Genomic DNA, 27,872 nt, shown 5'->3' on the forward strand with positions numbered 1-27,872 from the left:
TTACAAATCTCGCTCTTTATTGCCTGAAAATAAAGCCAGTTTGAGAAGCGGAGCTGGAAGTGACACAGACGGCCAGCACGGAGGGAGATCTCAACATCAGTCAATGCGCCGCGGTGGCCATGTTTAAATCTCCCAGACAACGTGAAATTAAGTCATGAAGGAAAAGAGAAACAGACAGAAGTTGTGATGGGCACTGGAGCCGTCACTCTGATCCCTTCTGGAAAGGCGAGAACAGCGATGCTGGGGGGAGTTAATGTGGCAGGTGAACAAACCTGGACCCCGGGGAGCCCCTGGGCGCTGGAGAAGGTAATGGCGACATGAGCAGCTCCCGCTAGAGCACAGACATTGCAGTATTACTTTGGCACAAATGACATTTACAGGGGTGGGAGGTCACATCATGGTTAATGAAAGATGGCGGGGGTGAAGGCACAGAGTTTTAAACAGACGAGTCACCTGACACTAAGAAGCGTTTCTGGTGCTGAACAAGGGCGGCCATTTTCTTGGAGACCAAGAAGGAAGTTATTTTTTTACCTTATGTATATTTCAAATAAATCCCTGATTTTTTTTAATTTTTTTTTATATGTTTCTCCTTCTTTTCATTTAGTAAAAAGGGGGTCATTCAAAATAGACACACTTCCCTGGAGCCGTGCGACAAAATGTAAAACAACTGATGGAAGCAGCCATTGAAAAAAAAGTCGGAAACAAACTTTATCGTTTACAATCACAATGATTTAGCGGATGGAGATTAAGAAGCGCGATGGGTTGGACGTCGGCAACACGATACGAAATAAATAACAGCTATAATACATGATTTCGCAAGTGTCTGTCCGTTACTGTGCTATTACAAAGAGCCTGCAGCGATCATGGTCTTCCCCAAGATGGTGGCCCAACTCTTTGACAGAGACACGGGCACAATATAAAGCCCCTCCCTCCCCCCAAAACCTATGTGTTTAGAACTCTGTGGGTGATGGTGACAGATCACATGATGGACGATCGCAGGGCGAGGGACTGTGCAGCTTGTGATTGCAATCTGTAACGTAAGACCCTCGATCTGTGTATAATCTGATATATCCCTCCTCGTGTATATCCCCACCCACCCGTAGTCGTACCCAGGATGAAACCCATCTTCAAATCGACACTTCATACTCCCGGGTATCCTGAAAGAAAAGAGACGTCACTAGATGCGTTGCTAATTACGAACGAGTCACACAGCTTTTCTGATCTCCTGAATGGCAATTCTCCTTGGTTACAAAGTGAAGGCTATGGAGCTGACCGCATTGTTGGTTCAGCCACTAATTACTGTAATTAGTGGCTGAACCAACAGTATGTAATGGCCCATATCACCCGCCATGTTTTTAGGGGGTATTTTTTGTACCATCTGCCTGGTTGCCAACTGCCATCTTCCAACTGTTGACCAATGAAGAGGAATAAGCCCTGCAGCATGTGTAGTGCGGCAATGTTTTCCATGTTAGGCCACACCCTTTTTTTTTACTAAGCTATGCCCTCACAGTAATAGTGCCCAGTAGCCAAATACCAGCTCTGCACAGTGATAGTTATTACAGTGCAGTTACCTCCAGTGATCACAGCTGATGTCTTCCATAACTGGAGTCATCGCTTTTTGTTTTTCTCCTAATTCCAGGCCCAGACCACTATGATGACTTCTTCAAGCCACGTGTCTGTACACTATTCCCATCCTATTGCTACCTTTAATGATCCTCTCAGTAAGTTCACCCAAGATACTAGTCTCCCCCCCCCCCCCCGAGGCATTGTGCTCCATCTGTGATGCAACTTAGTTATAATACCTCCTTTTTGGCCCCACTTAGTTATGGTGTCCCTTTATGGCCCCATTAGTTATGGTGTTCCCACTTAATTAAAGTACCACCTCTATGGCCCAATTAGGTATAGTGCCCCCTCTGTGGCCCTATTTAGTTATAGTACCTTCTGGTAGCCCTACTTATAGTACCCCCTCTGTGGGCCCACCAAATTATAATGCCCTCTTTGTGACCCCACTTAGTTATAGTACCATTTCTGGGGCCAGCTTAGCTACAGTGCCCCCTCTCTGGCACCTCATAGTTATGGTGTCCCTCTGTGGCCCCATTAGTGATAGAGCCCCACACTTATAGTGCCCCCTCTGTGGCCACACTAAATTATATTGTCCCTCTATGGTCCATTGATTATAGTGCTCTCACTGAGTACCTTGCCTGTGGCCCCACTAAGTTAGTTGTAGTATCCCCTCTGTGGCCCTAGATTTATTACCCCCTCCCTCTCCAGTGTCTGGTCCTGCAACAGCAGTAAAACCGTCATCTTTATCCTATAGACTAGACGTGGCCGGCGCTGCACACCGTACAGAGAATGGCCCGACTCCTCCCCTCATCTCCTGCAATCAGAGAGGAGAGCAGGAGAAGGGGGAAGAGTTGGTGAGTGCAGCATCTGGCACTAGTGGGTGTAATGAAGACGCCAGTGTTTTACTACTATTGAAACAGACCACCGGAGTCACTGGAGTGGGGGAGGGGAATCTGTATGAATACTGGGACAGCCCTCAAAATCCAGGACTGTCCCGCTGAATCCTAAATAGTAGGGACGGATGCATAATCTGCCCTTTTTACTTGATATGTAGACTTTTTAATATCACATGACTTCATAACTAAACGGATTTACCATTCAGCAGCCTGGGAGAGCTGGGTGACAACCCCTATATAGAGGCTCCACTGCTAGTGGTCACCCAACTTTCCCAGGGACAAATATAACTAGAATAGGTTGATCTGAACTTTCCCCAGACTCACCCCAGCCTCGTATAATGGGTTGTTGAAATCGGACTCCACGGTGATGGGGCTGTATGAATGGGAGGCCGGGAAAGAAAATCCAAACAGAGACTTCCCTTGAAACCTGTGGGAGAAAAGAATGTGACTGTCACGGTTAAGAGCTGGCCGCCATACCGAACTGTGACCTGATCTGCAAAACGGAAACCTCTTAAAGGGCAACTCCACTCCGCGTGATTAGAGATGGTCTTGCCCTTTAAAAAGGGACCACACCCCCAGAAATTAATATGCATAAATAATAAAGAATTATTTACTTTTTCTTGTCTACTCATATAATTTCTAGAATTTGACATTGAGAATTATTTTAGGCGCCGTTTCTTGTTATTCCACAGATTATATCACTAGTACAAGGGGCGGAGCTGTGACAAACATTGGCTGTCACCAGCAGATGGAGTTACCCTTTAAGTAACTAAAAACACCCCTTCACTCACTTTGTATAGTAGATGTAGATTCCACCTATCAGCAAGATGACCAAGATGATTGGCAAGAAAATCGCCAGCGCAATGTTGCCACCCTCCATCTGGTGGGAGGGGTCTGTCGTCTGGGCAACTGGAAGAGGAAGACAATACGTTACATACCTACGGATGGGGGGCACTTCTTTACTTAGACGTTAGGACCACCAACCTCATAGTCACAGAGATGATGATGATTGAGTAATGATCAGATGGTGATTGCACTGGATGGAACAAGAAACAAGAGATTGAGAGGAGACATAATGATGGGGAGGGCATTTTTGGGCGGGTGGGGTGGTGACGTGTTTGTGTGGATGGGGACGGCACAACAGAAAGCTACTAATTCACACCTTCCAACTTCCTGTCGTCCAGGAGCTCCTCATAGGCAACTAAAAGCAAGAAGAGTGAGAAGAAGAGAGTGAGTGCTCACTACATCGCCCACAACGCAGGGCAACGAGTACTTCCTGTACAGGCAATGAACCAGAAGGGGGCAGCAGGGGGAAGATTCCACTCACTTTTGCAGAGAGGAGGTTGGTTCGTCCACTGGGATGGGTGTCCAGGAACGCAGATAATCGTCACTTCACCAATCAGCTCAAAGCCCTCGTAACAGAAGAATCGGAGCGCCTCTCCGGCCTGGTAGTGGTGTTTGTAGAGCGTCTGATAGCCGTTCTCCGGGACGCCGGGGTTCAGACAAGGCTCATACTTCACTAAAAAAATGAATTTTAAGTAAATCCCCCCGCCTGCATTACACATTCATATAGTGACATTGATCTATAATATGCTTATATTTGACAGCAGGGTATATACACCATCCTACCAAACGTATTTGGACCCCCATTAGTAAAATGAATCTTATTAGCAGGTCACATGTCCTATACCATGCTACATAAGATGCCCACCCTTGAAGGCTCCGTTATGGTCTGGGGATGGTATACATGGCATGGTCTCTGCCCGTTGGTAGTAGTGACAAGAGCCAAGAACACAAAAGTGGGCTCACATTCTATAACAGTGCTTTCCAACTCCGGTCCTCAGGGACCCCAAGAGATCATGCTTTCAGGATCTCCTCAGTGTTGCACAGGTGATGTAATTATTGTCGGGGCCTCAGACATTGCCACAGGGGTTCTTACCATAGGATATTCTATACTACCAACAAGACAACGCGCCTCGTCACAAATCCAGTGCTGCGTTACATTGGTTCAAGGATATGAATGTTCCACGATTGGACCGGCTGCAAAGAGTCCGACCTGAACCTACTGAACATCTTTGGGACAAACTGGAATGTCGGGGCAGGAAATCTTCTTTGAGAGAACTCACTAGTTCGCAGGATGAATAGAGGGAAATACCAGCCGAAGTGTATCAGACGTTAGTAGAAAGTATCCAATGTTATCAGGGACAAAATAGCCCCACTAAGAATTAACATATGAAAAGAAATAGTACTTTTCATTGTTGATCAGCAGTCCCATTACTTAGGAAGGATCATGTTGTATACCGCAAATAACCACTGGGGGGCCCCTGTAATACGTGATGGGCACAGCTAGATGCGGAGATGATTCAGGTGCCCGATGAAGAGGACGATCTTGTCCAAGGTCACAGTGATGGCAACAGCCCAGCTGCAGCATGTGAGGAGAGCAACATGGGAATTATCAGCTATAAATATAACCTGCAAGTCTGTGCAATGGGCGACACCTACAGAGGTCACCTGGAGATAGAGATAGAGGAGTCTCCAATACAGCAGCCACAACACAGAGGACCGTCTTGTGGAGCACATCACTCCAAGGGAGCGAAATAACATAAATGCCCCTGTCCACCTTCATGTATAGAATGAATCCCCATCAACAGTAAAATCACTGTGCATACATTACTTAATGAGAATTATACTCCAGAGCTGCGCTCACTATTCTGCTAGTGGAGTCACTGTGTACATACATTACTTATTCTGTACTGATCCTGAGTTACATCCTATATTATACTCCAGAGCTGCACTCACTATTCTGCTGGTGGAGTCACTGTGTACATACATTACTTATTCTGTACTGATCCCGAGTTACATCCTGCATTATACTCCAGAGCTGCACTCACTATTCTGCTGGTGGAGTCACTGTGTACATACATTACTCATCCTGTACTGATCCTGAGTTACATCCTGTATTATACTCCAGAGCTGCACTCACTATTCTGCTGGTGGAGTCACTGTGTACATACATTACTTATCCTGTACTGATCCTGAGTTACATCCTGTGTTATACCCCAAAGCTGCACTCACTATTCTGCTGGTGGAGTCACTGTGTACATACATTACTTATCCTGTACTGATCCTGAGTTACATCCTGTATTATACTCCAGAGCTGCACTCATTATTCTGCTGGTGGAGTCACTGTGTACATACATTACTTATCCTGTACTGATCCTGAGTTACATCCTGTTATACTCCAGAGCTGCACTCACTATTCTGCTGGTGGAGTCACTGTGTACATACATTACTTATCCTGTACTGCTCCTGAGTTGCATCCTGTATTATACTCCAGAGCTGCACTCACTATTCTGCTGGTGCAGTCACTGTATACATACATTACTTATCCTGTACTGATCCTGAGTTACATCCTGTATTATACCCAGAGCTGCACTCACTATTCTGCTGGTGGAGTCACTGTGTACATACATTACTTATCCTGTACTGATCCTGAGTTATACCCTGTATTATACTTCAGAGCTGTACTCACTATTCTGCTGGTGGGGTCACTGTGTATTCACAAGGTGGTGACAAGCAGAATTATGAATACAGCTCTGAAATATATTACTTGAATTACAGAATAGTCCGTTCCCTTAGTATTAGAATACGTAACTAGTTTTTGCTTGCAGCACCCGGACTGTTTTCTGGAGTTGTGCAGCACTACTTACAGACACACTTGGGGATCCTGTCGCTCCATTTGGGAGTTCCAGTGTCTCGGTTGTAGCAAGTCAGGATTTCGCTTCCTTCCAACGTGTAGCCATCGCTGCAGGAATAGTGAACATGAGAGCCAATGGGAAAGCGCGGATCAAACGCCCTGCGGACGCCGTTAGCGATCTCCCCGGGGTCAGCACAGTTCAAGACTATAAAAAAGAAGAGTCATCATCATCACCGATGTATAATGATGTGTACTGATGAAGACCAATCACAGGGGCCCTTAGACCTTTTGGGGCCCGGCTCAGTGATTGGTTACACCGCGCTCATCACTCACTCTTCTCGCAGGTGGGAGGGGCATTGCTCCAAGACAGGTCCCACTGGCAGGTTAGGATGTCAGATCCGATGATGTCATACCCAGGCTCACACTGATAGGTCACCACTGTGCCGCGGATCAGGTCGGGGTGTGAGGACGTCTTCCACCCGGACTGTATTTCGGGTAGAGCTGAGCATGTATCGTTCCGTGGCACCTCTAGGGGGAAGAAGAAATATCTGGAACTATCTGTGTATCATGGAGGCTGATATAAGAACACAGAGGAGCGAGGCATGAAATACCTCAACACTGCCACTAGTTGGATAACCGGCATTCTCATGCTCTCCACTTCTCTTTGCAGATTAGACCGTATTTACACGGCCAATATTCATGCTTAAGTTTTTTGCGTTGCGAGACACACGAAAAAACACCCCACTATTTGCAATGGATCTATTTACAGGGGTGATTTTTCTCTTGCAGCATAACGGAAAAATCGCAGAATATCATATTTTTGTGCGAGTGTCACACAAGACTAGAACATGCAGCTGTGCGGTCTCTCGGCGCGGTTTGCGTGTTCTGCACGATGCGAGTTGCACCCAAGAATCTCGGCTCGACTCGCTATCGTTTGTGTAAATACGGCCTGAATCTAGATCTACATTAGGGTTTTTACTCCAGTCACATCCAAAGCTGTGTTCACAGTTCTTCTGACTGTCATTAGGGATTTGTCAGCACTGTGCTGACAGACAAATGGGATCCCAGAATGCTTTCCATCCATCTCCATTTTATTGTAAGGAATGTAGAATTTTTTTGACTCCACCACTGTACAGTGAGGGGGTAAACACTACATCTCCCCGATGCCTTACAGCAGGATACACGCTATAGTGATCCAGCAGAAGACTTTGGTTTTGTACTGCCATCAGAACATAATCTATGAATGCAGCTTTGGATGTGACTAGAGTATAAGAAGTAATGGAACAGGGTCAGCACAAGAGTAAGGGCTAGGACTTTTCAAACTCTGTGCTAGTGCGCAAGTTTGAAAAAAAAAAGGCGGTAAGGTAGGTGCGGCCTTATGTTTCTCGCCCGTATAATTTACGCACAAGAATCACGTATTTTCCTTGAAATCATGTAAAAATACGCAGATGTGAATGAACCCATTGCAATCAGTGGGTTCTATTCACTGCATATAACGCGTACATATAATACACGGCATAAACAGACCGCTGTGAATGAGACCTAAGTTCAGTTTTGGGAACGGGGGCCGGGTTCCTCTCTACCTTTGAAGTGTATGATGAACCCTTGGCTCAGGCTGAACACGGGGTCGTTGGAGTCAGACTGAAACTGTAAGGTCACATCATTGGCAGACGAGAAGAGGTTAAACCGCTGGTGAACACCCATGTACTGTCCGAGGACACGGGCCGTGAGGTCATCTCCATCATACACCGTCAAGGCATCGCTGCGGCGGATGTTTAGTCTGTAGAGGATAAACAGAGAAAAAAATGAGGCCCTGGTGTCATCAATGAGGTACGAGGCGCCAGGGGCACAGGGGAACAACATGGCTGACTGTGTCGTGTGGCACATCTATGACAATGCGAAGGAGATGTCTCACTGCTGTATCACGTGTATATCATGTGTGCATTATATGAGATATACTAGCTGATATACCCAGCTTCCAGGTTATTAGTACAGTACTTGCTGTTCGAACGGAAAATGTTATGAAGTCGTAGTTACTTCAGAGAAACCGAGGAATAAAATATGTATACACATAGAGAAACGTTAGATTCTCCTCAGACTGCATGCACCGATGTCCCTCTGCAGAATGTGTCAACCCTCCCACTCTCCTCACTTAGGACCTAAAGAATGTACCACCCCTCTCACTCTCATCACCTTTTAGCCTTAAAGGTAATGCCCCTTTGTATTCAAATTTACCCTAAGACTGGAGGTTGATGCCCTTTTTTACCCTTAAAGGCATGCTCCATCCGTGCAGTCCATGGCAGCTTCCTTATGTACTTTACAGTGTTTCAAAATATGCACATAGAGGTCAGTAAGATTCCCCTAACTATATACACATAAAAATAAGGTAGATTCTCCTCAGTATAGTCACAAAAAAAATGAAGTAGATTCTCCTCAGTAAATATACATGCAGAGGTCAGTTATATTTTCCTCAGTATAAACAGAGGTGAGGTAGGTTCTCCTCAGTATATACACGTAGAAGTGAGGTAGATTCTCCATAGTATATACAGATAGAGATGAGGTAGATTCTCCACAGTATACACACACACAGAGGTCAGTTATATTCTCCTCAGTATATACACATAAAGGTGAGGTAGATTCTCCACAGTATATACACATAGTGAGGAGGTCAATTCTCTTCAGTATATACACATACAGCTGAGGTACATTATTCTAAGTATCTACACATAGAAGTCAGTTAGATTCTCGTCAGTATATGCACATAGAGGTGAGAAAGATTCTCCTCAGTATATACACACAGAGGTGAGGTAGATTCTCCTCAGTATATACACACAAAGAGGTGAGGTAGATTCTGCTTTGTTTATACACATAAGGGTGAGGTAAATTCTCCTCAGTATATACACATAGAGATGAGGTAGATTCTCCTCAGTATATACACACAGAGGGGAGGTAGATTCTCCTCAGTATATACACAGAGGTGAGGTAGATTCTCCTCAGTATATACACATAGGGGTGAGGTAAATTCTCCTCAGTATATACACATAGAGATGAGGTAGATTCTTCTCAGTATAAACACATAGAAATTAGGTAAATTCTCTTCAGTGTATACACATATAGCTTAGGTACATTATTCTAAGTATCTACACATAGAAGTCAGTTAGATTCACGTCAGTATATGCACATAGAGGTGAGGTAGATTCTCCTCAGTATATACACACAGAGGTGAGGCAAATTCTCCACAGTATATACACATAGAAGTGAGGTCGATTCTCCTCAGTATATACACATAAAGTTAAGGTAGATTCTCAGTATATACACATAGAAGTGAGGTAGATTCTCCTCAGTATATACGCAGAGTTGAGGTAGATTCTCCTTAGTACATACACATAGAGTTGAGGTAGATTCTCCTCAGTATATACACATAAAGTGAGGTAGATTCTCCTCAGTATATACACATAGAGGTGAGGTAGATTCTCCTCAGTATATACACATAGAGGTGTGGTAGATTCTCCTCAGTATTTATACACAGAGGTCAGGTAGATTCTCCTCAGTATATACAAATAGAAGTGAGGTAGATTCTCCTCAGTATATACACAGAGTTGAGGTAGATTCTCCTTATTATATACACATAGAGGTGAGGTAGATTCTCTTCAGTATATACACATAGAAGTGAGGTAGATTCTCCTCAGTATATACGCAGAGTTGAGGTAGATTCTCCTTAGTACATACACATAGAGGTGAGGTAGATTCTCCTCAGTATATACACATAAAGTGAGGTAGATTCTCCTCAGTATATACACATAGAGGTGAGGTAGATTCTCCTCAGTATATACACATAGAGGTGAGGTAGATTCTCCTCAGTATTTACACACAGAGGTCAGGTAGATTCTCCTCAGTATATACAAATAGAAGTGAGGTAGATTCTCCTCAGTATATATGCAGAGTTGAGGTAGATTCTCCTTAGTACATACACATAGAGGTGAGGTAGATTCTCCTCAGTATATACACATAGAAGTGAGGTAGATTCTCCTCAGTATATACACAGAGTTGAGGTAGATTCTCCTTAGTATACACACATAGAGGTGAGGTAGATTCTCCTCAATATATACACATAGAGGTGAGGTAGAATCTCCTCAGTATATACACACACAGAGGTGAGGTAGATTCTCCTCAGTATATGCACACAGAGTGAGGTATATTCTTCTAAGTATATACACATAAAGGTGAGGTAGATTCTCCTCAGTATATACACATAGAGGTGAGGTAGATTCTCCTCAGTATATACACACACAGAGGTGAGGTAGATTCTCCTGAGTATATGCACACAGAGTGAGGTATATTCTTCTCAGTATATACACATAGAGGTGAGTTAGATTCTCCTCAGTATATACACATAGAGGTGAGGTAGATTCTCCTCAGTATATACACATAGAGGTGAGGTAGATTCTCCTCAGTATATACACATAGAGGTGAGGTAGATTCTCCACAGTATATACACATAGTGAGGAGGTCAATTCTCTTCAGTATATACACATATAGCTGAGGTACATTATTCTAAGTATCTACACATAGAAGTCAGTTAGATTCTCGTCAGTATATGCACATAGAGGTGAGAAAGATTCTCCTCAGTATATACACACAGAGGTGAGGTAGATTCTCCTCAGTATATACACACAAAGAGCTGAGGTAGATTCTGCTTTGTTTATACACATAAGGGTGAGGTAAATTCTCCTCAGTATATACACATAGAGATGAGGTAGATTCTCCTCAGTATATACACACAGAGGGGAGGTAGATTCTCCTCAGTATATACACATAGAGGTGAGGTAGATTCTCCTCAGTATTTATACACAGAGGTCAGGTAGATTCTCCTCAGTATATACAAATAGAAGTGAGGTAGATTCTCCTCAGTATATACGCAGAGTTGAGGTAGATTCTCCTTAGTACATACACATAGAGGTGAGGTAGATTATCCTCAGTATATACACATAGAAGTGAGGTAGATTCTCCTCAGTATATACACAGAGTTGAGGTAGATTCTCCTTAGTATACACACATAGAGGTGAGGTAGATTCTAATCAGTATATACACATAGAGGTGAGGTAGATTCTCCTCAGTATATACACACACAGAGGTGAGGTAGATTCTCCTCAGTATATACACATAGAGGTGAGGTAGATTCTCCTCAGTATATACAAACACAGAGGTGAGGTAGATTCTCCTCAGTATATACACATAGAGGTGAGGTAGATTCTCCTCAGTATATACACATAGAGGTGAGGTGGATTCTCCTCAGTATATACACATAGAGGTGAGTTAGATTCTCCTCAGTATATACACATAGAGGTGAGGTAGATTCTCCTCAGTATATACACATAGAGGTGAGGTAGGTTCTCCTCAGTATATACACATAAAGGTGAGGTAGATTCTACTCAGTATATACACATAGAGGTGAGGTAGAGTCTCCTCAGTATATACACATAGAGGTGAGGTAGATTCTCCTCAGTATATACACATAGAGGTGAGGTAGATTCTCCTCAGTATATACACATAGAGGTGAGGTAAATTCTCCTCAGTATATACACATAGAGGTGAGGTAGATTCTCCTCAGTATATACACATAGAGGTGAGGTAGATTCTCCTCAGTATATACACACACAGAGGTGAGGTAGATTCTCCTTAGTATATACAAATAGAGGTGAGGTAGATTCTCCTTAGTATACAAATCATTTCCCTCGGCTTTATGGTTTCTGAGAAAAGAACTATTTCATCTATTGCAGATTTTTTTTCACTCTTAGCATTGAATATTGAAGTTAGAGGTAGATTCTCCTCAGTATATACACACATAGAGGTGAGGTAGATTCTCCTCAGTATATACACATAGAGGTGAGGTAAATTCTCCTCAGTATATACACATAGAGGTGACGTAGATTCTCCTCAGTATATACACATAGAGGTGAGGTAGATTCTCCTGAGTATATACACACATAGAGGTGAGGTAGATTCTCCTCAGTATATACACATAGAGGTGAGGTAGATTCTCCTCAGTATATACACATAGAGGTGAGGTAAATTCTCCTCAGTATATACACATAGAGGTGACGTAGATTCTCCTCAGTATATACACATAGAGGTGAGGTAGATTCTCCTCAGTATATACACACAGAGGTGAGGTAGATTCTCCTCAGTATATACACCTAGAGGTAAGGTAGGTTCTCCTAAGTATATACACCTAGAGGTGAGGTAGATTCTCCTCAGTATATACACATAGAGGTGAGGTAGATTCTCCTCAGTATATACACATAGAGGTGAGGTAGATTCTCCTCAGTATATACACATAGAGGTGAGGTAGATTCTCCTCAGTATATACACATAGAGGTGAGGTAGATTCTCCTCAGTATATACACATAGAGGTGAGGTAGATTCTCCTCAGTATATACACATAGAGGTGAGGTAGATTCTCCTCAGTATATACACATAGAGGTGAGATAGATTCTCCTCAGTATATACACATAGAGGTGAGATAGATTCTCCTCAGTATATACACATAGAGGGGAGGTAGATTTTCCTCAGTATATACACATAGAGGTCAGTTATATTCTCCTCAGTATATACACATAGAGGTGAGATAGATTCTCCTCAGTATATACACATAGAGGTGAGGTAGATTCTCCTCAGTATATACACATAGAGGTGAGGTAGATTCTCCTCAGTATATACACATAGAGGTGAGGTAGATTCTCCTCAGTATATACACATAGAGGTCAGTTATATTCTCCTCAGTATATACACATAGAGGTGAGGTAGATTCTCCTCAGTATATACACATAGAGGTGAGGTAGATTCTCCTCAGTATATACACATAGAGGTGAGGTAGATTCTCCTCAGTATATACACATAGAGGTGAGTTAGATTCTCCTCAGTATATACGCATAGAGGTGAGTTAGATTCTCCTCAGTATATACGCATAGAGGTGAGGTAGATTCTCCTCAGTATATACACATAGAGGTGAGATAGATTCTCCTCAGTATATACACATAGAGGTGAGGTGGATTCTCCTCAGTATATACACATAGAGGTGAGGTAGATTCTCCTCAGTATATACACATAGAGGTGGGGTACATTCTCCTCAGTATATACACATAGAGGTGGGGTAGATTCTCCTCAGTATATACACATAGAGGTGGGGTAGATTCTCCTCAGTATATACACATAGAGGTAAGGTAGATTCTCCTCAGTATATACACATAGAGGTGGGGTAGATTCTCCTCAGTATATACACATAGAGGTAAGGTAGATTCTCCTCAGTATATACACATAGAGGTGAGGTAGATTCTTCTCAGTATATACACATAGAGGTGGGGTAGATTCTCCTCAGTATATACGCATAGAGGTGGGGTAGATTCTCCTCAGTATATACACATAGAGGTGAGATAGATTCTCCTCAGTATATACACATAGAGGTGAGGTGGATTCTCCTCAGTATATACACATAGAGGTGAGGTAGATTCTCCTCAGTATATACACATAGAGGTGGGGTAGATTCTCCTCAGTATATACACATAGAGGTGGGGTAGATTCTCCTCAGTATATACACATAGAGGTGGGGTAGATTCTCCTCAGTATATACACATAGAGGTAAGGTAGATTCTCCTCAGTATATACACATAGAGGTGGGGTAGATTCTCCTCAGTATATACACATAGAGGTAAGGTAGATTCTCCTCAGTATATACACATAGAGGTGAGGTAGATTCTTCTCAGTATATACACATAGAGGTAAGGTAGATTCTCCTCAGTATATACACATAGAGGTGGGGTAGATTCTCCTCAGTATATACACATAGAGGTAAGGTAGATTCTCCTCAGTATATACACACAGAGGTGAGGTAGATTCTCCTCAGTATATACACACACACACACACACAGAGGTGAGGTAGATTCTCCTCAGTATATACACATAGAGGTGAGGTAGATTCTCCTCAGTATATACACATAGAGGTGGGGTAGATTCTCCTCAGTATATACACATAGAGGTGAGGTAGATTCTCCTCAGTATATACACACACAGAGGTGAGGTAGATTCTCCTTAGTATATACAAATAGAGGTGAGGTAGATTCTCCTTAGTATATACAAATAGAGGTGAGGTAGATTCTCCTCAGTATATACACACACACACACAGAGGTGAGGTAGATTCTCCTCAGTATATACACATAGAGGTGGGGTAGATTCTCCTCAGTATATACACATAGAGGTGGGGTAGATTCTCCTCAGTATATACACATAGAGGTAAGGTAGATTCTCCTCAGTATATACACACAGAGCTGAGGTAGATTCTCCTCAGTATATACACACACACACACACACAGAGGTGAGGTAGATTCTCCTCAGTATATACACATAGAGGTGAGGTAGATTCTCCTCAGTATATACACATAGAGGTGAGGTAGATTCTCCTCAGTATATACACATAGAGGTGAGGTAGATTCTCCTCAGTATATACACATAGAGGTGGGGTAGATTCTCCTCAGTATATACACATAGAGGTGAGGTAGATTCTCCTCAGTATATACACACACAGAGGTGAGGTAGATTCTCCTTAGCATATACAAATAGAGGTGAGGTAGATTCTCCTTAGTATATACAAATAGAGGTGAGGTAGATTCTCCTCAGTATATACACATAGAGGTGAGGTAGATTCTCCTCAGTATACACACACACAGAGGTGAGGTAGATTCTCCTTAGTATATACAAATAGAGGTGAGGTAGATTCTCCTTAGTATATACAAATAGAGGTGAGGTAGATTCTCCTTAGTATATACAAATAGAGGTGAGGTAGATTCTCCTTAGTATACAAATCATTTCCTTCGGCTTTATGGTTTCTGAGAAAAGAACTATTTCATGTATTGCGGATTTTTTTCACTCTTAGCATTGAATATTGAAGTTTTGACCCGCTTACTTTTTTTGTCTAGTACCTAAAGAATGCTTGCGCCAAATGTTCGTACGACACTGGGAAGGTTGACAATTAGTAGCGAGTCAGTCAGTCCATGAGTCAGTGAGGTATTCCACCTTTATATATATATGATATAGATGTGTGATCATGTCCATGTAGTGTTTGTATTGTATGTATCATGTCTATATCATGTATGTATCAGACATGTATCGCTCCAGACTGCTCACATCTCTATCTCCAGCAGCACCCGCCGGTCCTCCTGCACATGGATGCCCCACACACAATCCTGGCCCTTTGCGTAATTCTGTGGCCAATCTGGAGACAGGATCACCCCGGCTGGTTCCGAGATCTCGCCACCGCACAGCGCTAAAAGAGACAAAAAGTCAGCAGGAGGAGGCGCCACACTGTAGATTATATATTATATCAACAATGGTGGACAGGATAATGACACGCTGACACTTGGGGGACGGGATAATGACACGCTGACACTTGGGGGACAGGATAATGACACGCTGACACTTGGGGGACGGGATAATGACACGCTGATACTTGGGGGACAGGATAATGACACGCTGACACTTGGGGGGACAGGATAATGACACGCTGACACTTGGGGGGACAGGATAATGACACGCTGATACTTGGGGGACAGGATAATGACACGCTGACACTTGGGGGACAGGATAATGACACGCTGATACTTGGGGGACAGGATAATGACATTCTGATACTTGGGGGACAGGATAATGACACACTGACACTTGGCGGACAGGATAATAACACGCTGATACTTGGGGGACAGGATAATGACACGCTGATACTTGAGGGACAGGATAATGGCGCGCTGACACTTGGGGGACGGGATAATGACACGCTGATACTGGGGGGACAGGATAATGACACGATAACACTTTGGGGACAGGATAATGACACGCTGACACTTGGGGGACAAGATAATGACACGCTGATACTTGGGGGACAGGATAATGACGTGCTGATACTTGGGGGACAGGATAATGACACGCTGATACTTGGGGGACAGGATAATGACATTCTGATACTTGGGGGACAGGATAATGACACGCTGATACTTGGGGGACAGGATAATGACACGCTGACACTTGGGGGACGGGACAATGACACACTGATACTTGGGGGACGGGATAATGACACGCTGACACTTGGGGGACGGGATAATGACACGCTGACACTTGGGGGACAGGATAATGACAGGCTGATACTTGGGGGACAGGTTAATAACACGCTGACACTTGGGGGACAGGATAATGACACACTGACACTTGGGGGACGGGATAATGACACGCTGACACTTGGGGGACAGGATAATGACACGCTAATACTTGGGGGGACAGGATAATGACATGCTGATACTTGGGGGACAGGATAATGACACGCTGATACTTGGGGGACAGGATAATGACACGCTGATACTTGGGGGACAGGATAATGACACGCTGATACTTGGGGGGACAGGATAATGACATGCTGACACTTGGGGGACAGGATAATGACACACTGACACTTGGGGGACAGGATAATGACATGCTGACACTTGGGGGACAGGATAATGACACACTGACACTTGGGGGACAGGATAATGACACGCTGACACTTGGGGGACAGGATAATGACATGCTGACACTTGGGGGACAGGATAATGACACGCTGACACTTGGGGGACAGGATAATGACACGCTGATACTTGGGGGGACAGGATAATGACATGCTGATACTTGGGGGACAGGATAATGACACGCTGATACTTGGGGGACAGGATAATGACACGCTGATACTTGGGGGGACAGGATAATGACATGCTGACACTTGGGGGACAGGATAATGACACACTGACACTTGGGGGACAGGATAATGACATGCTGACACTTGGGGGACAGGATAATGACACGCTGACACTTGGGGGACAGGATAATGACACGCTGACTCTCAGCTTCACACGACGCAGCACCCTAATATTAGGATTTCCCTCCATGTATATAATTCTCGGCCAGCTCATGGTTGGTTTTTCCTTTCTGCCAGTTCCTTTGGTTTCATCTCTTCCTGGCATGCAGGAGTTAATCAGGAGCCCTACATTAGTTACCATGGCAACTGGAAATTGCTAAGAAACTTCTGAGAAGTGGCGCCCGCCTCACGCCTCGCACTCGGTGAGGTATGTGAGGAGAACAGTCATATGACGGCTGTCCTGTACCGAACACCCCGAGGTGTCCTAGACCCGGCCGTCACTAATCCTCTACTGTCCGAAACCTGCTGTACACTAGTAATGTCACTGAGACATCACTAATGGGACCAGCAGGGGGCAGCATCACTCTCCCGCACACAATGGTGGCTGCCCTGTGATGAAGGACGTCACATATGGTGATATCTGGGCACTATTTGGCACTAAGTGGACACTGTATGGCAGTACGTAGGCGGTAGCTGGGCACTATACATGCCATCTATGCACTGAGCGGACACAGTATGGCCTTGTGGGCCTTCAGGCAATGTATTTATTTTGGCATGGACTGTATATAAATATGGGCATCCCTAGAGGCTGGGGGTATGAAGCCGATCCTGGTCGGACCTGGGGCATATTTCTGGCAATGTCCCACTTAATCCACAGATCTGATGTCCGTATTTCAAGTGGAACTCCAGGGGGTACATAGCGTTGCCACCTGACCCGTAATCTACTATAAGGGCCGGTAACGGTATTTTTTCTTTACTAGCCATATTAATGGTTGGCAAAAATAACCCACAGGTGTGATGACTGCAGCGGGCAGCGACCCTGCCACCAAGCTCTGCAACTCCCTCTGAAGCTGCGGTCGGGGCAGAATGCTGCAGCGCTCACAGAAGGTCCTGACTCCTCATCTGTATTCCTGCACGTACCGCACGGCACGGAGATGCCCGGGAGTGGTGAGCATCTTCTGTGAGCGCTGCAGCAGCGTTCTGAGCCCACCTGAGCCAATGAGAGAGGGCACTATTATTATTGGGGCTATTGAGAAGTGGAACTGCTGCTATTGGGGCCACTGAGAAGGTTGCTATTGGGGCCATTTTTATTATTGGGGCAATTGAGAGGGGGCACTATTACTATTGGGTCCACTGAGAAAGAACACTGTTACTTTTGGGGCCACTGAGAGGGTGCACTGTTACTGTTGGGGCCACTGAGAGGGTGCACTGTTACTGTTGGGGCCACTGAGAGGGTGCACTGTTACTGTTGGGGCCACTGAGAGGGTGCACTGTTACTGTTGGGGCCACTGAGAGGGTGCACTGTTACTGTTGGGGCCACTGCGAGGGTGCACTGTTACTGTTGGGGCCACTGCGAGGGTGCACTGTTACTGTTGGGGCCACTGAGAGGGTGCACTGTTACTGTTGGGGCCACTGAGAGGGTGCACTGCTACTGTTGGGGCCACTGAGAGGGGGCACTGCTACTGTTGGGGCCACTGAGAGGGTGCACTGTTACTGTTGGGGCCACTGAGAGGGGAACTGTTACTATTGGAGCCACTGAGAGGGGAACTGTTACTATTGGAGCCACTGAGAGAGGGCACTATTACAATTGGGCCACTAAGAAGGGTAACTGTTACTATTGGAGCCACTGAGAGGGGAAACTGTTACTATTGGGGCTATGGAGAGGGTGCACTGTTATTATTAGGGCCTCTGAGTGGGGGAACTGTTACTACTGTGGCCACTGAGAGGGGGTACTATTATTGGGGCCACTGAGAGGGGGCACTATTACAATTGGGCCACTAAGAAGGGTAACTGTTACTATTAGAGCCACTGAGAGGGGAAAGTGTTACTATTGGGGCCACTGAGAAGGCTAACTGTTACTATTGGGGCTATGGAGAGGGTGCACTGTTATTATTAGGGCTTCTGAGAGGGGGAACTGTTACTACTGTGGCCACTGAGAGGGGCTACTATTATTGGGGCCACTGAAAGGTGGAACTATTACTATTGGGGCCACTAAAAGGGGTAACTGTTACTATTGGAGCCACTAAGAGGGGGAACTGTTACTATTGGGACCACTGAGAGGGTGCACTGTTACTATTGAGGCCACTGAGAGGGGCACTGTTACTATTGGGGCCACTGAGAGGGGCACTGTTACTATTGGGGCCACTGAGAGGGTGCACTGTTACTATTGAGGCCACTGAGAGGGGCACTGTTACTATTGGGGCCACTGAGAGGGGCACTGTTACTATTGGGGCCACTGAGAGGGTGCACTGTTACTATTGAGGCCACTGAGAGGGGCACTGTTACTATTGGGGTCACTGAGAGGGTACACTGTTACTATTGGGGCCACTGAGAGGGGCACTGTTACTATTGGGGTCACTGAGAGGGGGAACTGTTACTATTGGAGCCACTGAGAAGGGGAACTGTTACTATTGGGGTTACGAAGAGGGTGCACTGTTATTATTAGGGCCACTGAGAGGGGGAACTGTTACCATTGAAGTCACTGACAGGGTAAACTGTTACTAGTGGGGCCACTGAGAGGGTACACTGTTACTATTGGAGCCAGTGAGAGGGTGCATTGCTACTATTGGGGCAAGTGAGAAGGGTAACTGTTACAGTACTATTGGAGACACGGAGAGGAGGAAGTGTTACTATTGGAGCCACTGAGAGGGGGAATTGTTACTATTGGGGACACTGAGAAAGAGAACTGTTACTATTGCAGCCACTGAGAGGGGGAATTGTTACTATTGGGGACACTGAGAAGGAGAACTGTTACTATTGGGGCCACTGAGAGGGGGAACTGTTACTATTGGGGCCACTGAGAGGGGGAACTGTTACTATTGGGGCCACTGAGAGGGGGAACTGTTACTATTGGGGCCACTGAGAGGGGGAACTGTTACTATTGGGGCCACTGAGAGGGGGAACTGTTACTATTGGGGCCACTGAGAGGGGGAATTGTTACTACCTGTGTTTCCCCGAAAATAAGGCACCCTGAAAATAAGGCACCCCTGAAATTTGCAGAAGTCCCAAATATAAGGCACCCCCCGATAATAAGGCATAGTAAAGTGTGCAGGCAAGTCAAGAGGCCTGTCCCCTGCTGCCATCCCCGTTGTCTCCTACCTCCAGATGTATAGGTAGATCTGCAGACAGTCTGCTGTTATCCTGTCCCTGCTGTGTTGTACGAGTGTGCTGTTGTGAGCTCCCCTTGCTGGCTGGAAAAGTCCATACTGTACGTTCTGTTCCTGCTGTACATGTCTGCTGTGATGAGCTCCCCCTGGTGGCCGGAAGCTGCAATACCATCCCTGCTTACAAGTGGTACAGGAACTTCTGTCTGCAGACAGGTACGTTACTTTACAGCCCTTATTTTTTTATGGCTCTGTGTGTGAGTCAGGCACCCTGTGTGATTCTTCAGGCTGGGTTCTCACAGAGCGTATTTCCAGCGGAAATCTCGCAGTTTGGCCACAGCGATAAACAGCGAGATTTCCGCCGGGAAAGTGCTGCTTCAAAACCCACAGCACTCAGCCGCTTGTTTTGAAGCGATCTGGCGGCACGCTTTTCCGTTTCTGTGGCCGGTGAATCCGCACCACGACACCGGCTTCTCCCAGCTTTGCCGTGACAGATTTGCTGTCCCATGTGGACGAGATTTCTGAGAAATTTCGTCCACAAAGCTGGCCAATTGAAGGATTAGCGGCCACAGACACATGTGCCGCGGCGAAATAAGACACCCCCTGAAAATAAGACGTAGCGCATATTTGGGAGCAAAAATTAATATGACACGTCCTATTTTTGGGGAAACAGGGTATTGGGGACACTGAGAAGGGTAACTGTTACTATTGGGGAACGGAGAGGGTGCACTGTTATTATTAGGGCCATTGAGAGGGGGAACTATTGCTACTATGGCCACTGACTGGGGGTCCACAGAGAAGAGGAACTGTTACTATTGGAGCCACTGAGATGGAGAATTGTTACTATTGGAGCCACTGAGAGGTAGAACTGTTACTATTGGAGCCACTGAGAGGGGGAAGTGTTACTATTGGAGCCACTGAGAGGGGGAACTGTTACTACCGGTATTGGGGCCACTGAGTGGGGAACTGTTACTACTGGAGCTACTGAGAGGGGGAACTATTACTATTGGGGCCACTGAGAGGGGCAAACTGTTACTATTGGAGCCACTGAGAGGGGGAATTGTTACTATTGGGGACACTGAGAGGTAGAACTGTTACTAGTGGGGCTACTGAGAGGGGGAAGTGTTACTATTGGAGCCACTGAGAGGGGGAACTGTTACTACCGGTATTGGGGCCACTGAGTGGGGAACTGTTACTACTGGAGCTACTGAGAGGGGGAACTATTACTATTGGGGCCACTGAGAGGGGCAAACTGTTACTATTGGAGCCACTGAGAGGGGGAATTGTTACTATTGGGGACACTGAGAAGCGTAACTGTTACTATTGGGGCTATGGAGAGGGTGCACTGTTATTATTAGAGCCATTGAGATGGGGAACTGTTACTACTGTGGCCACTCACAGGGGGGGTCCACTGAGAAGAGGAACTGTTAGCATTGGAGCCACTGAGAGGCAGAAGTATTACTAGTGGGGCCACTGAGAAGGGTAACTGTTACTATCGAAGCCACTGAGAGGGGGAACTGTTACTATTGGAGCCACTGAGAGGCAGAAGTATTACTACTGGGGCCACTGAGAAGGGTAACTGTTACTATTGGGGCTGCTGAGAGGGTGCACTGTTATTATTAGGGCCACTGAGAAGGGGGTACTATTATTGGGGCCACTAAGAAGAGAAACTGTTACTACTGGAACCACTGAGAGAGGGCCCTATTACTATTGTGTCCACTGAGAGAGGGCCCTATTACTATTGTGTCCACTGAGAGAGGGCCCTATTATTACTGGCACCACTGAAAGAGGGCACTATTACTACTGGCACCACTGAGAGAGGGCCCTATTACTACTGGCACCACTGAGAGAGGGCCCTATTACTACTGGACCACTGAGAGGGGGCCCTATTACTATTGGGTTCACTGAGAGAGGGCCCTATTATTACTGGCACCACTGAGAGAGGGCACTATTACTACTGGACCACTGAGAGAGGGCCCTATTACTACTGGCACCACTGAGAGAGGGCCCTATTACTACTGGACCACTGAGAGAGGGCCCTATTACTAATGGGACCACTAAGAGAGGGCCCTATTATTACTGGGACCACTGAGAGAAGGCCTCCTCTGCCTGCTTTTCGTGGGCAGAGCAGTTATGGGAAGATGTGGAGGTCTCTTACCTTTGCACACCGGCTCACTCTCATTCCAGTGAGGGTCTGTGGGATCCACACACTCGATGACTGGGGGCCCCTGTTCCAGCATGTACCCCGCATTACATGAGAAAGAGACCAGAGTCCCCGGGGAGAAGAGGGGGTCTGTGGTGCTGAAATTACCATGAGCCAGGAATGGTTCATAGCAGCGAGTCTCAGAGAACACTGCGGAGAGAGAAGTGACAAGACCACTAGAAGACATTTACAAGACATTTGGAAACACTTCAGACCCTGTCATTTTTTTTACATTTTATGTTGTGACCTTGCGTAAAATTTTTAAAAATTCAAGTTTCCCCCTCATTCTGCACTCAGTACCCCGTAACGACAAAGTGACAACAGAACGTTAGAGATCTTTGTAATTTTTTTTTTTTTTTTTAATAAAAAGGTAACATTTTGCACTGACATAAGTATTCACACCCCGTACTCACTAGGCAACGGTTTAAGTCTCCAGTCTTCTTGGCTGTGGTGCCACAAGGTTTGCACACCTGGATTTGGGGCTTCACTGTAGGGATTGTATTGGGCAGGTGATGAGCGGCGCCTGAATTTTCACCAGCCCTGATTGGTCTCCCTGACCCCAGCATGATGCTGCCACAACCAGGCTTCACTGTAGGGATGGTGATGAGCATTGCTTGGTTTCCACCAGCCCTGATTGGTCTCCCCTCCCCCAGAATGATGCTCCACCACCAGGTGTCAATTTAGGGATTCTATTGGGCAGGTGATGAGTGGCGCCTGGTTTCTATCCACTCTCACCAGTCTCCCTGACCCCAGCATGATGCTGCCCCCACTAGGCTTCACTGTTGGAATGATATTGGGCAGGTGATGAGCGGCACCTGGTTTCCATTCCCCGTGACTGGTCTCCCATCTCCCAGCATGATGCTCCACCACCAGGCTTCCCTGTAGGGATGGTATTGGGCAGGTGATGACCGGCACCTGGTTTCCCTCCACCCTGACTGGTCTCCCCTCCCCCAGCATGATGTTCCACCACCAGGTTTCCCTTTAGGGATGGTATTGGGCAGGTGATGACCAGCGCCTGGTTTCCACCAGCCCTGACTGGTCTCCCCCTCCCCCAGCATGGTGCTGCCACCACCAGGTGTCACTGTAGGGATGATATTGGGCAGGTGATGAGCGACGCCTGGTTTCCACCAGCACTGACTGGTCTCCCCCTCCCCCAGCATGGTGCTGCCACCACCAGGTGTCACTGTAGGGATGATATTGGGCAGGTGATGAGCGGCGCCTGGTTTCCACCAGCACTGACTGGTCTCCCCCTCCCCCAGCATGGTGCTGCCACCACCAGGTGTCACTGTAGGAATGGTATTGGGCAGGTGATGAGTGGTGCCTGGTTTCCTCCAGACACAACGCTTAGAGGCCAAAAACTTCCTTCTTGGTGTCATCAGACCAGAGAATTTTGTTCCTCAGTCTGAGAGCCTTTAGATGCTTTTTGGTAACTCTAGGCGGCTTTCACGTGTCTTACTGAGAAGCTTGTTTCTGGCCGCTCTGCCATAAAGCCCAGGTAGGTGGAGGCTGCAGTGATGGTTGACCTTCTGGAAGTTTCTCCCATCTGCACACAGGATCTTCGGAGCTCAGCCAGAGTGACCATTGGGTTCTTGGTCACCTCTCTTACCGAGGCCCTTCTCCCTGATGACTTAGTCTGGTGGGTCGGCGGCTTTAGGAAAACTCCTGGTTGTTCCAAACTTCTTCCATTTAAAGGGGTTGTCTACCTTCTTTTTCCCCTGATAAGTCATCAATAGTTGATGGATGATGGTCCACCACTTGGGTCCCATCCATCAGCTGATCATTCTTCCACTTTCAATGTTGTGGGTCGGATGTTGTCATTAGCCCACAACAAAGGAAGTGCAAGCCACTGAAATCAATGGGAGAGCCGTGCTGCTAGGGCACTTACAGCTCTTCTGCTGGTCCTGACATCACATCCAGTCCTGACCCGGAGTAGGGGAGGAAGTGCCGAAGCAGCACATCTCTCTCATTGATTTCAATGGGAGTAAAACCTGTGCCCCCACAGACAACCCCTTTAAGAACTATGGAGGCCGCTGAGCTCTTGGGAACTTTCAGGGTAGCAGAAATAATTTTTCAACCTCCACCAGACCTGTGCCTCCAAACAATGGTGTAACGTGAAGCTTCTGGGCCACAATGCAAAACCTGTAACGGGGCCCCAACTAGAATGCTTTATTTATAGTACTGGGCTCTCTATATGAAGAAGAGGCCTTATGGGCCCCCTAAGGCTCCTGGGCATCCCCTATAGTTATGCCACTGCCTCCACACAATCCTGTCTGAGCTCTACAGGCAGTTCTTTCTTCCTCATGGCTTGTTTTTGGCTCTGATATGCATTGTGAGCGGTGAGACCTTATATAGACAGGGGGTGTCTTAAGATTATGCCCAATCTGGTTAATTTACCACTGGTGACTCCAATCAAAGTGTAGAAACATCTGATGAATGACCAAGAGAAATGGGAGACCCAGGGCTAAATTTAAAGCTAAATAGTTATGTTATTGCAAAATGTTATTTTTTCATTTTTAAAGAATTTACAAAGATTTCTAACATTCTGTTGTCACTATGGGGTATTGAATGCAGAATGATGGGGAAAACTTGAAATCTGTAGACGTCACTTAAGTGATTTTCATTGCTTGGCTCCTATAATGGAGCCAGACAACAGAAAACAACAGTGCAGATGTGAGGAGAGCCTTCCTGCTGGCTCAGTGTCTCCATGGAGCGTGCTCTGATGTATAGCATTGTAGTAGTGCGCATTAGTCAGATGTGAAAATCGGTGCAGTGCATCATGGGATTTCACCTAAACGGTAGAGGGATTTAGAGAGACTAAAAACAGAATTGGGACTGTAGCTTTGGATGTGACTGGAGCATAAGACAACAGTGTGATGAAAGTTACTATGAGTAGGATATAATACAGAGGACACTATGTCACCTTCATAGCGCAGGCTGAGGAGCAGCGGGACAGTGGGATTCTCAGAGACGAGTTCGATGTACAAGGACTGGGCGTCACTCAGGAGACCCCTCTCTGGGGCGTCATCTATATCAGAATCGTAGATGAGGGGGGACAACGTGGAGCTTCCAGAGTGAACAACCAACCTGAGGAGATGGAGACAGCATATAGAATGAAGTGTCACAGTAGCCATGGACAAGGAGTGCAGCTACACAACAAAGAGTTACATATCAAACCTATAGTGAGAAAATAATCGTCACCTCTCTGCCCCATCAAGACAGGAGGATGTCTGAGTGCTGTTTTATGCATCATGGTCCTGGGTTTTGGGACCCTAACAGATGTACTAAGGGGTTATTGATCTCACTATTACTATATATATATATATATATATATATATATATATATATATAAACTAGCTGATGTACCCAGCTTCACCTGAGTTAATTTAAAACAGGTGTTTACGTGTTGTTCGCCCGGAAAATTTTATGAAGTCATGGTTAGTTTAGAGTAACCGAGGAATAAAATATGTATACACATAGAGGAGCATTAGATTATCCTCAGGCTGCATGTACCGATGTCCCTCTGCAGAATGTGTCAACCCTCCCACTCTCCTCACTTAGGACCTAAAGAATGCTCGCAACAAATTTCATGCTTGTACAACACTGAGAAGTTATGTTAAATAGGGGTGCACTTATTTTTCCAATTAGCATTGAATAATCGAGTTGTGACAACCTTACTTTTACTATTTAGAACTTTAAGAATGCTTATGCCAAATTTTATGCCTGTACATAAAAACACTGGGAACATTACATAGGGGTGCACTTACGTTTGCAATGAGCATTGAAAATCAAGTTGCAACCCTTTTACTTTTTCCTTTTTAGGACCTAAGGAATGCTCGTGCTAAATTGCACGCTTGTAGGACACCGGAAAGTTACATAACATAGGGGTGCCAATACTTTTGTACTTAGCATTGAATAATAAAGTTTTGGCCCCTTTACTTTTCCTATTTAGGACCTAAAGAATGGTCATGCCAAATTTCATGCTTGTACAACACCAGGAAGTTACATTACATAGGGGTGTACTTACTTTTGCAATTGACATTAAATGATTGAGTTGTGAGTGTGACCCCTTTACTTTTCCTATTTAGGACCTAAATAATAGTCATGCCAAATTTCATGTTTGTACGACATTGGGAATTTAGAGAATTAGTGATGAGCGAGTCTGTCAGTCAGACAATGAGGGCTTTCACACACACATACATATATATATATATATATATATATATATATATATATAGCCCTCATATATGTGTGAAAGCCCTCATTATATATATATATATATATATATATATATATATATATATATATATACATACATACATATACTGAATACACCTGTGTAGAAACAGATCCATAATAAGCCCCAAGGTAAAGAGATTTGGGGTGATAAGACCCAGGCACTGACTTGTCATTGTCCTCATCAAGAGAGACCCTTTCAAAATGTAGGTGAAGCCGCTGTCCCTCCGACGCCTCAATCAACCAGTGGCAGCTTAAGTTGTTTCCATGATGCGCAGTAACATCAGGAGATACGATACGTCCAACGGTGGCATTACGTATAACACCCCCACATGTCGCTGAAAGACAGATATAACAATCTATAACTCCAATAACACATTACTATTTTAGTACAAGCTGTACTGATCCTGAGTTACATCCTGTATTATACTCCTGAGCTGCACTCCCTATTCTGCTGGTGGAGTCACTGTGTAAATACATTACTTATCCTGTACTGATCCTATGTTACATCCTGTATTATACTCCAGAGCTGCACTCACTATTCTGCTGGTGGGGTCACTGTGTACATACATTACTATCCTGTACTGATCCTGAGTTACATCCTGAATTATACTCCAGAGCTGCACTCACTATTCTGCATTCAGTACCGGTAGTACAAAATGAGTAATGTAATACCATATAGTAATCGGAAAATCTGAATTTTGTGCTCTTCCTCTCTATTTCTTTTGCTCACCTGCGCAGACTGGCGGCTTTCCACTCCATTGAGGGCGAGTAATATTGAGACAGACCAAGGAATCTGCTCCTTTCAGTGTAAATCCTGGAGCACAATGAAAGTTTGCAGATCCTCCAGGATGGAGGTCTGTGACAGTGACTTCTCCATTTTCAGGTCGAGGGGGAAACACACAGCTCAAGACATAAGCTAGAAGGAAGAGAGGATAACAAACAACCCTAACCAAATTAATAAAGTGGTAGTCATGATATTCACAAATGAAGAAGAATGCTATGGAATAATCAACATACTGTCCCTATGTCCACAAAAAATACCATAATACTATCCCCATTAGTACAAGAACATAATTATCGGAAATATAAAACTGCTGCCATAGTACAAGTATATATCTACTATAATACTGCCCCCTATGTACAAAAATAGTACTACTATAATACTGCCTCCTATGTACAAGAATATAACTACTATAAAACTGCCCCCTATGTACAAGAATATAACTACTACAATACTAC

At 45.3% G+C, this 27,872-nt stretch overlaps 1 protein-coding gene across 2 annotated transcripts in view; it reads right to left on the minus strand.

Annotated features, from left to right (window-relative positions):
• Positions 1 to 27,872, minus strand: part of SEZ6L2 (seizure related 6 homolog like 2) — a 64,646-nt gene continuing 36,774 nt past the window's right edge. Inside the window, exons 6-19 of one of the 2 annotated variants that reach the window (XM_066576899.1) lie at positions 27,364 to 27,549; positions 26,800 to 26,968; positions 25,318 to 25,481; positions 22,353 to 22,547; positions 15,338 to 15,476; positions 7,740 to 7,936; positions 6,490 to 6,684; positions 6,170 to 6,361; positions 3,787 to 3,978; positions 3,622 to 3,660; positions 3,444 to 3,495; positions 3,251 to 3,368; positions 2,784 to 2,886; positions 1 to 1,157 (exon numbers count right to left, since the gene is read on the minus strand). In XM_066576899.1, coding sequence (XP_066432996.1) covers positions 1,141 to 1,157; positions 2,784 to 2,886; positions 3,251 to 3,368; positions 3,444 to 3,495; positions 3,622 to 3,660; positions 3,787 to 3,978; positions 6,170 to 6,361; positions 6,490 to 6,684; positions 7,740 to 7,936; positions 15,338 to 15,476; positions 22,353 to 22,547; positions 25,318 to 25,481; positions 26,800 to 26,968; positions 27,364 to 27,549 — 1,958 coding nt within the window. In that variant the 3' untranslated portion in view covers positions 1 to 1,140. The remainder of the gene's footprint in view (positions 1,158 to 2,783; positions 2,887 to 3,250; positions 3,369 to 3,443; positions 3,496 to 3,621; positions 3,661 to 3,786; positions 3,979 to 6,169; positions 6,362 to 6,489; positions 6,685 to 7,739; positions 7,937 to 15,337; positions 15,477 to 22,352; positions 22,548 to 25,317; positions 25,482 to 26,799; positions 26,969 to 27,363; positions 27,550 to 27,872) is intronic. The other variant, XM_066576901.1, reaches the window with a different exon arrangement.

The sequence above is a fragment of the Eleutherodactylus coqui genome, chromosome 8, assembly GCF_035609145.1.
Source record: "Eleutherodactylus coqui strain aEleCoq1 chromosome 8, aEleCoq1.hap1, whole genome shotgun sequence".
NCBI classification, from domain to species: Eukaryota; Metazoa; Chordata; class Amphibia; order Anura; family Eleutherodactylidae; genus Eleutherodactylus; species Eleutherodactylus coqui.